A 15,392-nucleotide genomic window follows, 5' to 3' on the forward strand; every position below is an offset into this window, starting at 1 on the left:
GGAAAGGTTTTGGTAATGCAAAACTATGTGGATGATCCATATGGTATATATATATTTGAGGATGTGATGTGATTTGGTGGTGAGTTGAACTTTGTGCTAATTGCTAAAAGCAACAAAAACAATTACAGGATAATGTCTATTTTTTTTTCTACTATATATGTCCCTAAAAAAAGTAACAATAGTGTACGGATGAAAAGGAAGGCCATAATAATGTAATTTTGTTCAAATAATGATAACAAAGGTTTTCGACTATGCAACTCCAGATTCTAGCTTTGCATATTTCTTTCGGGTAAAACCAAAGATAGATCGTGTAACAAAACGTATACATACTACAACAGGTAGTACGTAAAAAATAAAATTCATGCAATTCCATGTTCCTACTTTTAGTAGCTTCACTGACTAAATTATAAAAGAAAAAAAAATGGAGAAGAGATACTATATTCCTTTTAAAGGTAGACTAGTTTTACATGTTCTAAACTTTCGTGTTGTGGCCAATAGAAGCAAGAAAAAGAAAGAAAAAGATATAACACACTTGAGACATGTTATTATTCTTTTAATTACTCTATATATTACATTAATTCGATATAGACCTACTTTATTTAGTAAGTTTTACGAATTTGACCTAAACTAATATATTCGGGTTCATGTCACATAGCACTGAGACAATAGTATTATGCTGACTAATTGAAAACCAATTTTTTTTTTTTTTTGGTTTGGAATCATTACAAAAAAAAATCATGATTGATATATGATTTTCTTTTGCAAATCCCAATAAAAATCAGCACCACTAACTCTTTATAATAATCCTAGTACGAAGACTCGTGTCATGTTCTCAATGGTTTTGGGTATAATAAGTCAAACTATACACAAAGTTTGGCGTTTGGAAGCACAAAAACGCATCTAAAAACTCAAATCGTCTTGTTCCTACGTTTATTTTTAGAATATGCATTAGATATAGCTAAAATTTAACGGTTTTATTTGTAAAAACAAAATATCTAAAAATATTGCTTCATGGTTAAGACTTACGAGTGGTGCATGTCCCTGCTTTTTTTGTAAACTTTTCATTTTTGTTTTTAATAAAACGATCGATTGCTATATTGGTGTGTCAGTAGACAGTAATGCATATATATAAAGCATGTCAGTTATCTAATGCGATTAGCAGTTAAATAAGAATGGTTTAACTTTTTATAAGTTGTATGGAACAATACTGTGTTTCCATAATCCTTGATTTTTCGAAAGAAATTAAAAAAACTTTGCTATACGTATATATATATGCTATTTTGTATAAATCATACACGAATTTTACCATCGCTTTTGCTATGTTTTCATCATCGAGATTTATCTTTTTTTTTTTTTTTTTTTTAACCATGGCTGCAACTGCAAATAAAGCTTTTTTACCTTCAACTATAAGGGAAGGCGGAAGCGAGGAAGTAAACAAATAATTTTAAACACATGCAAAAAATGGTCCAAAAACAATCATACCAAAAATAAAATAAAATATACTCACTAGTGCCAAACTGGCTTACGTGGCTAAATATAAGCGGCGGAAAATAAATCAGCAGAAAGCCAGTTGGAGTGATAAGAAAGGTACACGTGGTTGGACGGCGTTGGTCGACCTGGCGAATAAATACAAAGGTTACGTAAGAAAACGACAGGAAAGCGACTCGTGAAGGATGAAAACGGCACACAAGCCAGATACGCAACTAAAAAAACTTAAAACTAGAGAGAGATCAATTAATTAATTATCGACATGCATATGCATTGCATGGTGGTTCTCTTCTCTCGACAGGATTGGACACTCCGTGTTAATGCTGAGTATATCTCTTGTTGTTATCACTTACTCTACTTGGATACATATCTCATTTTATACAATTCTACAGTTTTGGAATTCTTCATTTCTTCTTTGGCTTTCTCTGTTCATATTTATTTTTTTTTCATTTGGGAAAAAACAAATTTAATAGTATACATCAGTTTTTTCGTTTTATTTGAAGTCGGTTTTTTTTCTTTTTAATGACATGAATCTTTTGTAGATAAAAAAAAAAGAAAGAAAAAAATCAAAATCTAATCAGAGTTGTATCTATAATATCTCGTTTTCATATCAGACTCTTTTCATTTGGGTTTAGTTCACATTTGTTCGACTTAATTTCCTCAAATTTGTACAGTTAATCTACCTTAAACATCATTGAATGATAGCAAACAAAATCAATCAATGAATTGAATGATGGCTAAAAAGAATACAATCAGAGGGTAAACCGTGTACGGTTCTATTTTGTTTCTCAACCAAATCATGACATGTAATGAAATTACAAATGAATTAAATAAATTCTTGGTGGATGAACTTATGACAAAGAAAAGGTAGGTTTTAATGTGGTAAGAGTGAGAAAATAATATGAAAAGGATGATTTGAATTTTATTGTTTTGTGATGATCAATACGACGATCAAGAATTATATATGATGGACCACATTGCATTGGGGTTTTCGAATATCTCGGTCTAATCATCATGCATCTAATGTTTTTTTTGTCTATGGGCCATCATCTGGTTTGTGATCGTGTGAGCTTGGCACCACCGACCGCGTCGCTCACCCACGCTGCCACACATATATATTAGAAATCAACTATTAAGTCTGTAACGTAATTCTTTATGAATATATACGTACGTATATCAACATAATATATATGTAATGGTGTATATGGTTAATTAACTATCATTTTTTTTTTAAAAGACAGTATCTGTTAACTATTAAAGACGTTCAACGGTTTTGATATCATACTTATTCGACAAATGTGCCTTGATCCCTCGGATCTAACTAGTTTTCAAACATGTATACACATAAGTAAACGTAAAATTAACAAGACGTAGTAGTTGACATTTCAAAATCGTCATTGAAGATACTCACCATGGATTCGTTTTTAGAATTCGTATCATTCATTACTTTTTAAATTGTGATCATGCGGATACTAAGGTAAACATGCATTTGAAATCATCTAGCTATAACGTAACGAAGGAGTTAGACTCATATTGTAATGATTCTGTTATAGATATATAACAGACAGATCTCTTTTAAAAAGTTGTTTGGCACACACAAATTAAAGATTAATTACATTTATCTCTTGATAAAAAAATGCTAAGAAAATTGTAAATATATATACTGGTTTACACTTTACACTAAAAATTAATAATATTAAATTGGCATTTTGGCTATTAGATATCTCTATTAAAATCAACTCGTGACACATGCATGATATATGTGGTGTAGTTTCCGCAAAAAACCCTTCCGCATCCAAGTGCGTCTGCTTCCCTGATTGATACCTGAAGACCTTAATTAGTTGATCAGTGCATGCACTTTTTATGTGCTATGTACAGTAAGAAATCATAGCTGTATATACAGTGTATAATTACTACAATATATTAGTTTTATACAGTATATTCATGTATATATATGTAAGATCACTTTCTTTTTATTTAATGTACATTATGATTTTCTTTTAAAATTTGGCCTTTTTGTTTAGATTCTGTATTTGTGATTTTTATTCTTTTCTATTAAAACTGTTGCCAGATTTTTCTGTTTATTTGTTTTTAACATTTTCCATTCTTTATGTTTTAGATTATGTGTATCAACTAGATTTTCCAGACAGTATGTAAGCGTGTATATATATATGTAAGAATGTCTCTCCTTTCTCAACATCATCTTCTGAACAAAAACAAACTGTGATAATAGTTTTGTCAGATAATATTCAAGTAGACGATAGCAAGCATGGATCCGCGTTTTATAGGTTTACTATTGCTGTGTATTGTCGTAGAAGCGACCACAAGCAGTTCTGGTACGTATATACATACATCAAACTTGTTTTACACTTTAATTACAAAATAGGGACAAGAGTTCTTTTATCATCCACGTTCTAATCTTTTTTCTTGTTTGGTATGTATAAGCTCCTGGGAATAACATGACAATACCAGCACTGATAGTATTTGGAGATTCAATCATGGATACAGGAAATAACAATGACATCCCCACTCTTCTCAAATCCAATTTCCCTCCCTATGGTCGAGATTTTCCTGGTGCCATTCCTACCGGTAGATTTTCAGACGGCAGAGTTCCATCAGATATCATTGGTAACTCAATCAAATTCTCTAGCTATCTATATATCATTTTTGTCTATTTGTATCCTTAATTTTTATATCTACAATATTAATATAATATAATGTATTTTCTTTTCCAAATTAAACATTAATGCAGCGGAAAAATTAGGGATAGCAAAGACACTACCACCATATTTAGGCTCCAATCTAAAGCCAGATGATCTTCTAAAAGGTGTAATCTTTGCTTCTGGAGGTTCCGGTTATGACTCATTAACATCTACATTATTGGTACGAATATTTTTACATATATATATGTTATAACTTTTTTAATTGTCACTGTTACAAGATTCTTAATTAATTTTCTCTCGGCTTTTCTATGTATATATTATCTTCAGTCTGTAGTGTCAATGTCAGACCAACTGAAGTACTTTCAAGAATATTTATCAAAAATTAAGCAACACTTTGGAGAAGAAAAAGTTCAGTTCATATTGGAGAAGAGTTTGTTTCTAGTTGTCGCTAGCAGTAATGATCTCGCTGAGACTTATTTGGTTCGATCGGTCGAATATTCCCGTGACTCATATGCTGAATATCTTGTCGTATTGGCTTCAGATTTCATCAAAGTAAGTTTCTTTTCTATTTTTACTTTTTTTTTAATAAAAAAATTATGTATAAACCCACAACATTTAGTCGCAAAAGTAATCTAAGTTAAATGATATATCTCTAATTCTTCTAACGTTTTAGGATTTAACTGCGCTCGGAGTTAAAAACATCGGAGTGTTTAGCGGAGTACCGGTTGGATGCGTACCCGCACAAAGAACACTATTTGGGGGTTTTACAAGAAAATGTTACGAGGATTTGAATAACATGGCACTTCATTTCAATTCAAAGCTATCTTCTAGTATGGATGCTCTAAGTAAAGAGTTGCCAAGCAGACTAATATATATCGACGTTTACGAAACTCTTCTCGACATCATAGAAAATCCTAACACTTACGGTAATGATGATCATATGAACTGATGATATATTTTTCTTTCATTAACGTACGTTAAAGTTATTATTATATTGATTAACATAATTTATATATGTTTTTGATTTTTTTTTTATTGTAGGATTTGAAGTAGCAGATAAAGGATGTTGTGGTACGGGAACAATCGAGTTAATGGTGTTGTGCAACAAGTTTACTCCGTTTACATGTTCGGATCCATCGACTCATGTCTTCTTTGACGCTTATCATCCTAGTGAAAAGGCATACCAAATTATCACTGATAAGTTGATAGATAAATACCAGGATTACCTACACACTTGAATATGTTTTTATTCCAGTGATATTTCTTGAATTAGATGATTGTACTTTCACTGATTTTTTTTTCCCTACAATTAATAAGAAGGATTTTTCTCATTAACGTGATTTAATTTACGATAGTTACGTTTCTTTTGCTATTATTCTAACCGACATTCTAATTATTGTGTATCTTTGCGTCATAATAATGTAAACTTAAATTTGGCCGTAAACAACCAAAAAACACTCACGAATGTGTTTTGATTTAAGGGGGGATGCTTGTCCTGTTTGCCCTAATTAAAAGTTGATTACCATGATTTACGTAAATGTTACAAATTATTAAATATATGTACTATTTAATCCAAATATACATTATAAAAGCTGAATGGTGAACCAATCATTACATATAATCTTGCTTGGATTTATAAGATTATCAAAAGAATTTAACTATTGGTGTACACCGAAAGTGTGGATTAATAATCAAGGTGGCAGTACGTAGTTACAACACTAATAAATCCAAATTACCATGGAGAAACCCCTGGTCGAGGTGATAAATTAGTGACAGCACATATGATTATACTATAAAATAGTTATATGATTATTATATATTATAACTTTGCGAATTAATTAATCGTTACAACTTACAACTTTACAACCTTATTCTCCCTTTCATATGTCGGCAACTTTATAGTTTTTTTTTTGCTAACTTGTAAATATCATTAGAAATGAAAGTTTAGGGTTACAAAAAGTTCCTAAAAAGTAAAGCAATCTTGGCAAAAAAGATAAAAACAAGATTACAGTAATGGGACTTAAGGGAAGCCAAAGAGAGAAAGAAACTTAGCCAAGCCACAGGAGCATCAAGGGCTGCCACCTCTTTCTATGTCTTCTTCCAGAAATAATGTTGCGGACCTCTCTGTCGATAAACTTAAAGATGGTCATGGGCGGGATGCTGATGTTGTTATGCAGAACATTGTTACGTTGGCGCCAGATGTGGTAGACCGACACCTGGACGGCAAGCTTTCGAAGGATAGAAGGTGCCTGAGAAGAGGCGTGTCTAGACCAGGAGAGGAGCTCCGCCCAGCTGAGGAAAGGGCGACTTTGGCGGGATAATCTGCGGAAAACAGCAGACCAGATAACAGCCGCAAAGTCGCAGGAAATGAGGAGATGATCCCTAGACTCAGGCTCCTTTGAACATAAACAACACTCATCTGTGGGAATAACTCCCCAGGCGTGGAGCCTCTGTCTTGTCGGGAGCCTGTTCCAGCAAGTAACCCACATGTTGAAAGCCATCTTCGGGACAGCTCCCTTGAACCAGACCGATTTTGTCCAGCGCTTTGTCTCCTCTCTAGGCCTTAGAGCATCCCAAGTAGAAGAAGAGGAAAAGCCAGAGCACTTAGTCCCATTAACTTCCCAAAAGAAACAGTCTGCGTGAGAGGCCTGGGAAGGCAACCGGATTGTTGTGAGGTGTGAGTGCAGCAGAAGCGCATTGTCAGATCTTGGCGAAGGCAAAAGCCATCCAACTTCAGAACAAGCATCACTCACTTTAGCATCCAAAGGTAGGCGCAGAGATCTGGGACCAGTATTTCCTAAGAACTTAATCAAGGGGCCAAAAGGGGTCCAGCAGTCAAACCAAAAGAAAGCATTATGGCCATTGCCTATCTTAGATTTTAGGAACCTCTCTCCCAAGGGTCTTAGGTTAAGAAGCATTTTCCAAGTCCATTGGTCACCAGTGCTAGCTTCGGCAACTTTATAGTTCACATATATAAATGCGGATTTGTCTATAAGCAGGCATAGTTACAGTGTCAACTTTAGCTAAAGAAGCATTTACATATCTTCAAGGATAACATAGCGAATATAAATAAGTTATTGTCTATGTACTTTGCCACGATTTATAATCTTAATTGTCTTGTACAGTTCTATCCCACAACCAATAATTCATAACAAAAGATTCTCATTTTTTTAAAGATATGATATGGGGGCCATGTAGTGTATCAGGAGACTGTGTAGTCAATAATGTAATAAGGACGTTGACAAAAGAATATAATAGGCCCCGTGAAGAATCAATGAGAGAGATCAACCTTCTAAATATTTAAAGATGCATATAAGTTTTTATTTCTTAAGTAAAATATAAGAAGATGCGTTTATATATCTTTAGAGTGAAGGTTAGCATAATTTTTACGAAAAGATAACAAGAGAACATACCAAAATTATATAGTTTGATTCATATTACGAACTGAATAATAGTTTAGTATGGTCGCCATAGCTGCAATTTTGATGATGGGAAATAATTGTTATCACTAACTCTTTCTAAACTTTCGAGTCTCGTGACTTTTTGTTATGACTAGTAAACCGATATTTACGAGATCTTTAATACCTTAATTTGGTTCTTAAGTCTCGATTGTATATGCTTCTTTCTTACACGAACATATCTAGCCAAGATATATGATTTTATGTCATACAAATGCATATGAAATCTTTAGGTATTGCTACATCATAGTGGCGGTAACGCGTAAGGTGAATAGGTGTACAAAAACCCTAACCAACTATATATGCATTCATAATTTAATGACATTTTTCACACAAAAAAAAAACTAATGACATTTGACGATTTCTACCACAAGTCACAACAAAGATAGAAGACCCTCACAGGGGATGAATATGCGATCCGATAAGAAGATACGGGTTTACAATGCTTTACGTAAATGTTATATAATTCATATCATATAGAAATTATTAGTTGCAGTTGAAGATATGCACAAATATATAATGGTGAGGTTTAATAAGAATTAATCTTAGCCAGTAGCTTGGTATTTGGCAGTATTTTTTTTTGGCTAAACGCAAATATGCTTCTATATATTGTCTCTAGATATGTGTTCTCTTATTAATAATAATAATTATAAGAAACGTCCAGCTGGCCTATTAAATAGCAAGAAATAATCATTATATTTTCTAGTATTAATATAAGTTATCAACAAATTTTACTAAATCAAAAGGTGCGAGTAAACTACAGCACCAAATAAAAATCCCCACAGAGAGAGATTAGAGAATGATGTTGTTTAAATTAGTGCCATGCAGCATATTCTTTGTGGTCCTAAAGTAACTTATCTAATTACAACGTTAAATACTTAAATACTTTATTCTACTTTTTTTTATCTGTCGCTACCAGGTGGCAACTTATTTATCATATAGTTTATATGCGAATATCGTTTGTCGATGAACATACATATTTACCTTTACAGTGTCAACGTTTAGCTGTATGAATCATCAATGTACTTTGCTACTATATTACTGTTTATTATCTTAGTTGCGTTTGCCTGTTCTCTCGCAATAACCCCATACGTAATTTCTAAAAGATAGCTCTCATTTTTTCAAGACATGAAACTGGGCTCATCTATGATCTATGTGCCTCCCCCCCCCCCCCCAAAAAAAAAGAAGGCCCAGGCCTTTTAGTAAACAGGCCCATTTGAGTGACCCGGTAAGGGATATTTCGGTTAGGGTGAAGCTAACTGATTCGATATTTATCGTCGTCACCTTCTACCTGGTTCAGAGGGTTTCTGGATAAGTAATGTCCTAAGTCAAAGTACGGAAGGGTAGAGAGAGTTGAAGAGGTTCTCTCTTTGGTTGAGATGGGACAAAGATTTTGATATTTAAGGTAAGGGAGAAGTTAACAAAAGAGAAAGAAAAAAAAAAGTTTCACAATTTCTTGGTTCATTTGTTTAGGCGTAAGAAAGAGGCCTATCATCAAGTGACCAAAAGGTATTGCTTTCATTTCAAAGTGACGATAACTGGTATAAGGTGAATCTGGGTGCCTAGTCTACCCACTCCGCGTCATTCAAAGCTCTTCTCTTTCCAGCTTCAATTCCGTGATTCCATGGCCATCTCTGTAACGCTTTCCTTACTTTACCAAACCCCCTAAATTTCACATATTTTCGTCTTCTTTCTGAGTCGTCTCCCCTGTATTGTGAGCTGCCGAAGAGTGTCAAGCCCTAATTTTGACCTCAGCCCTAATTTGATCCTGGGTTAAAGTGTGTTTTCTGGTTTCAGAACTCGATTTCTCTCAGAAATTTCCGAGCTTTCTGTTCTGTGTTTGATTCGCATGAGGATTTGAATTGGCAAGGAAATTGAAAATGATGTCAGTTGAGAAATCTTTTGAAGCTTGGGAAGAGGTTCAACGACATGGGCAAGACTTAGCTGATCGACTTGCTCAGGGATTTACGGGTTTGATTCAGATCAGCCCACCTTCGTTTCCATGGCCTCCGAATCATCATCATCTTCACAAGGCCAAACTGTTCGATCTCGAGTTCCCAAGCCAACATTTCAGTATTATTAGGGATTCTAGGTTTGGTATCCACCAACCCATCAACGGTGTCTCAGCAATTCTCGATATTGGGAACAAGATTGGTCAGGCTGGTGTTGATTTCGGTGCTGGATTGAACGTGATGGTTCAGCAATTCTTTAGGAGGTTGCCTTTGCCGATACCGTTCCTGCAGGACGATACTAACAAGCTTGTTGTCTCTGTGGAAAATGATAATAGTACAAGGAGCCATATGGCTTACGTGAACACAAAAGGTGATTTGGGATTGGCTGCAGAACGGTTAAGAGATTCAGGGTTTTCTAAAACAGATGATACTACTTCTGTTACTATGTCTGAGGAGGAAGTTGCTGATTCTTATCTAAGAACGGCTGGATTGCATGGGAGATCAAAGGTACTTGTTTTCTACCGATTTTGAGGGTTCTCCTTCTTCTGTGTTTCACCTGAATTTGTGATTTTATAGCAGTCTATAAATAAATGTTTTGCCTTCAAGTTTGGTATTACTGCATGCATCTCTCTAGATTGAATTGCAATGTAGGATAGCTTATAGAGAATGACGATGCATATCTTTTAGAAATATACGTAGATGCTGGTTTGATCCTGATCTGGTGAGACTAGAATTAGGCTGGTGGTAATGTTACTGTGAATTCGGGAGAAACTAGTGATATTTTGAAGCAAGTTAATTAATAATAAACCTACTGGGAAGTGGGAACTAGAGATGTTTTGTAGCAAACGATGCAAGCTTTGACACTGTGCTTGTGAGTTTTGAGGAATCTTCTCCTTCTTTTTGGCGATGTTTAGTGAAGTTCCTGCAAGAGTGAAAGTTGTTTCTAATGTTTTGCACTCTCTCTGCTTATTGATCTAGTAACTGTATATTTCTCGGGGAATGCAGGGAACAATTGATATGTCATCAAGTTATGACAGTAGGACAAATGGTCTGGAACATTCATTGGCAGCCAGAGGAGAACTCTGGAGGGTAGAAGCTTCACATTCGAGTTCTACTGCAAGCGATGGAAATTCGTCTCTCTTTCTTCTCCAGCTTGGACCACTTCTCTTTCTACGTGATTCAACCCTTCTTTTACCGCTACACTTATCAAAACAACACTTGCTCTGGTATGGATATGATAGGAAGGTATGCTTCAAAAACATTTCCCACTTCAATAACTGTTTTGTCTTTTAGAATTCTATCCTGAAACTCATGTAGTTCTGTTAATTTTTGTGCAGAAAGGTATGCATTCACTCTGCCCAGCTTTATGGTCAAAGCATCGAAGGTGGCTTATGATGTCAATGCTCTCTCTCAATCCTTTAGCTTGCGTAAGCCGCTCTTTCCCTTAAAATGTTGTTATGTTCTTACTTCTGTGGAACTGATTCCCTGAACTTGTCATCTTTGTGCTTTGGACAGTCATTTATGGATTTGCAATTCCCAAACGGGCAATTGACATATGTATCTGGCGAAGGACTGACAATAAGTGGTTTTGTGCCTTTTTGTGGCGGTCTTCTTCAAGCACAAGGCCAATATCCAGGCGACATGAGACTTAGTTACTCTTGTAAGGTTAGATATAGATAAAAACCTGTCATGATCCGTGTGGAGCTTGTTCTCATGAAATTTTAATGTGGTTTTGTAAATCTCTTTGTTTGTGGAACAGAATAAATGCGGAACCCGAATCACACCAATGGTACATTTGCCGGAAAAATCATTTGCGTTTGAACTTTCTCAACCCTTGGCTTGGCGTAGATCCGGACTACTGATGAAACCAACAGTTCAAGTCAGGTAGACAGATTTTTCTTACCCCATTTCCTTCTCAACTGATAAAAGAATTTGTTTTACTGACATAATTCATAAACCGGAGCAGTGTGTGTCCTACGTTTGGTGGAAGCAATCCCGGGATTAAAGCAGAAGTTATTCACTCGTTGAGGGATGACTTGAATCTGATATGTGGCTATGTGCTCAACGCATATCCTTCAGCATTTGCCTCAGTATCTGTAAGCAAACCTTCTTATCTTATGGTTCCCTCAAACTTGATAGTTTCTTCTCTGTATCGTGAACATAACTTCTCCATCGTAAAACTGCAGTTTGGTAGGTCGAAATGGAATGGGAACATTGGACGCACAGGATTAGTTGTTAGAGCTGATACTCCACTTTCAAGTATTGGCCAGCCTTCTTTCTCAGTCCAGCTTAATAACGCTTTCGAGTTCTGAATCTTTCTGCTAATAACATAGAAAGAAGACAGTTCGTGTGTACATATATGTTTGAAAAGACTGCTTTTCCCTTGAGTAACTTTTGTATATATGATGGTAGTTTTACTCAAATTAACTCACAAGTGACAAGTCAGTGTCTCTGTACGTCTGGCAGATATTGTCACCACGTTAAAAAGATTACAGTCTCACATTTGCTTGGTTGCTGCAAGTGCAACCTATCGAAGATGTCACACTTGCATGTTTTTTTGTTTGATCAAGTGTATTAAATTACGCTAATTTATATGTCTAGTGGCCAGTAGGTCACTGACACTTGCAGTTGGATCGTAGGTCATAAAAGACTAACGTTACAAATAATTATTGAAAAGCTTATACAAAAAAAAAATATATATTAAAAGAGTTGGTCCATGACATTAATTCCAAACCTAATTAGAACCCGTGTTTTGTTTTTTGGTTTATTACAATAATTAATCCAATTTGACGAAGTCTTGACCAAAGTAAACTAAAAACTTACTATGCATTTTCTGAATCGTTTGGTTATCAATGGAACGATTTAAAAGTCCGTACACAATATTATAAGAATAGTACGAAATAATTTGTAGACTCGACTCGATCGATGCTTTACCGAGAAATTGTTACGTAAGAAAGTAACGAAAAAAAATTGAATTAAAAAAAGGTTCTATTGAAGAATCTATATATATAAAGTTAATTTTTTCTCTCTTCTCCTTAAGCCACATCATCATCCACCTCATTTTATTATTTAATTTTTAAAATTAATTATATCATTTTATCATTTAATTTTAATATTTAAACCTATGTAAATAAGTTTTTCAAAAATGAATATGAAAGGTCTTTTTTATATTATACATTATAAAACTAAAAAAGATAATTGATTAAAAGTTAAAAGCTTACTAATTATCGATTATACTAACAAATATATAAATAATAGATTATAGTTTTTAGTGAATGTTTAAAATATATATATGATTATATTTACACAATGTAAACCTAAATATAATGGGATTTAACGGGAATAGAGCAAAAAGTAAGAAATTTTGAGAATATAAATCTATCTAATTTATGTCTCAAAAGATTTTCTAACATAAATGAGATAGGTCGGACGGAAACATGAATTCTCATTTTTTATAAACATATAAAAAGGTAAAAATAAAAATAATATTTCTTTAAAAGTTTCCAATATGAATTTAACTATTTTTTTCCAATACAACACATATGTTAAACAAATAAACAAAATAAAAAATTAACTATAGTTCATAAAATTGAAAATTAAAATAAAAAACATTATTAAATGAAATAAACTAAATATAAAGTAAATTATACTAATATGTTAACTAATATGTTAAATTTAAAAATTGTTCCATATGAAAAAACAAAAAAAATATATAAAACATAAAATCAGAAAAAATAATATAATAGTATTTAAATGATCATTACGAGATATAAAGTACGACAAATCCAAAAAAGGAAAACGTAAAACAAAAAATAATAAATTATGACAATATATAAAGAGATACTGTAAACAATTAAAAATATAACAGTCCGCCCGAAACCCACAAATCATGTTCAAATTTCATGCCAACATATAAAAGGACCCAAAATATTAATATCTATATCTATATTTGGTAAAAACCCTAATAGCACACGTTTCTCAATGATTCTCAACCGCACTTACATTTACGCGCACACTTCGACTTATACTATACACACTTAATTTCTCAACAACTAATAAAGCTAAAACTCAATAGTTTTTCTATACAAACACAATTTAAGTTTAAAAAAATTAAAGTATGGTATAGTGAAAAAAATAGAAAATAAAATACAAACTAATTACCCATAAACAACATAATAAACTCTCGCGCGTACCGCAGGCAACCGACTAGTAGACTATAAAGATTGAGAAATTTTTTTTGTTTTTGACATCCGACTATAAAGATTGAGAATTGTTTGACGACTTTTCGTCATTATTAAAATAATGAGTGGTTAATTAATTTGTATTATAAGACTATAAGAGTGGCTTTGACTTGTCTTTTATTCTTTGATCGAAGAAGGTTCAATGAACTAATTAATACGGATGGTTCACAACTAGTAATTTATAATATAACGAAATACGATTAGAAATTTCCTCTCTTGGAAATTCTAAAAGATATAGACAGAAAAGCAAAAAAACAAACATAATTTAAGAGAAAGAAACCAAAATTTGATTTAAATACCATACTTTTAGGAAAGAAAAAACCTTGCACGTTCCAAAATAATATGTGATATACAGAACAACAGTTGACGCAAACAACAACACATTGACTGATATATAATAATTGTGTTTAGATTTTTATGAGTCTTCTTGTGATTTCTCTTCAACTATAACCTCTTTTTTCTTGATAAACAACAAAACTAGAAACTAAGATGAACACTTTTTTTTTTTCTTTCTCTTTTACTGATATATATCATGGTAAGAATATTGGTTTGAATGTAAAAAAAATCTACAAACAAGTAAACAACCCTACATTATTAATTTCCTATCTACTATGTACAACCCATCTTTAAAAATCGCTAGGCACCAGTCGAATATTGGTGGTAGGCCTAGCACTTACTAAGAAAATCGGGGATTAAACAGAATCAAATATTAGTTTTAAAATTATTTTATTAAATAAAAAGTAATAAATATATAGTATTAATTACATATAGAGTTCGATTTCTGTTAATGAAAAATACTATATAACATACAAAACGATAATATTAGTTTCAAAATTGTTATAAATATATGAAAATATATTTTTAAAACCAAATTTATGATTTTCGTTAAATTTTGAAACATAAGTTAATGTAAAACATAGTAAATTCTCAATATAGATATTTAATAACTGACGAAAAGAATTAGATGGATATTAGTTATTAATCAAAATGGATTTAGTGATTATACTGAGAATAATCAGATCTATGGGGGGATTTTTTTGAAGAGGATGTACAACCCAACGTTAACATTCATATGTCATCTAAAAAGTTTTAAAAAAAAAACTCGATAACTCTATATCTTAGTTCGTTGAGGCTATTACCTCATCATGTTTATATCTTATCATAAAATTTTCAAACCTATACGTCTGCTAGAGACGATATATAGTGAAAAGATAAACAAAATAAGAACAATAATGAAAAGGAAAAAACTACTTTAGAACGGAGACACCGCGTGTATCTCACGCGCAACTTAATTTTCTCTCTCAAACCCTTCACGAAAGCTTCCTCCAAAGATCCGCTGCTGCTCACGCCTCTCCGGTGTCCGGCTCAGTCCGGCGCTGTGAGAGGGCTCTCGTCCTTGTAGTTCTCTTGCTGTTTCGTTCGTTGGAGTTTGAAGCAGTCATCGGGTCGTGTTTTGTTCTGAAACGCGGTGAGTGGGAGGACATGATTTCAGATCTGCGCTCCTCCCTCTTTTCTCTGCGATAGTAGTTGCTTCTCTTGGTGGAAGCTCCTCCGTGGAAGATACACCGCTCGATCTACTATCTCCGGCGG

At 33.4% G+C, this 15,392-nt stretch overlaps 3 protein-coding genes across 3 annotated transcripts; 2 read left to right on the forward strand and 1 right to left on the reverse strand.

Moving 5' to 3' along the window:
• The first annotated feature begins 3,950 nt into the window (after nt 1-3,950).
• On the forward strand, nt 3,951-5,389 carry LOC17890736 (GDSL esterase/lipase At3g14820). The gene is made up of 5 exons (XM_023786912.1): nt 3,951-4,116; nt 4,241-4,371; nt 4,479-4,703; nt 4,825-5,077; nt 5,193-5,389. Exons 1-5 carry the CDS (start codon nt 3,987-3,989, stop codon nt 5,387-5,389), a joined length of 936 nt encoding a protein of 311 aa, XP_023642680.1. The 5' UTR covers nt 3,951-3,986.
• An 810-nt stretch (nt 5,390-6,199) lies between these two features.
• LOC111831431 lies at nt 6,200-7,069 on the reverse strand. The gene has a single exon (XM_023785535.1). It carries the CDS (start codon nt 7,067-7,069, stop codon nt 6,200-6,202), a length of 870 nt encoding a protein of 289 aa, XP_023641303.1.
• A 1,892-nt stretch (nt 7,070-8,961) lies between these two features.
• Nucleotides 8,962-12,096, forward strand: LOC17892820. Its single transcript, XM_023786671.1, has 7 exons — nt 8,962-10,068; nt 10,567-10,806; nt 10,899-10,988; nt 11,077-11,226; nt 11,321-11,445; nt 11,528-11,657; nt 11,748-12,096. Exons 1-7 carry the CDS (start codon nt 9,490-9,492, stop codon nt 11,871-11,873), a joined length of 1,440 nt encoding a protein of 479 aa, XP_023642439.1. The 5' UTR covers nt 8,962-9,489; the 3' UTR covers nt 11,874-12,096.
• The last annotated feature ends 3,296 nt before the right edge of the window (nt 12,097-15,392 follow it).

Source organism: Capsella rubella, unplaced genomic scaffold, assembly GCF_000375325.1.
Source record: "Capsella rubella cultivar Monte Gargano unplaced genomic scaffold, Caprub1_0 scaffold_3, whole genome shotgun sequence".
NCBI lineage: Eukaryota > Viridiplantae > Streptophyta > Magnoliopsida > Brassicales > Brassicaceae > Capsella > Capsella rubella.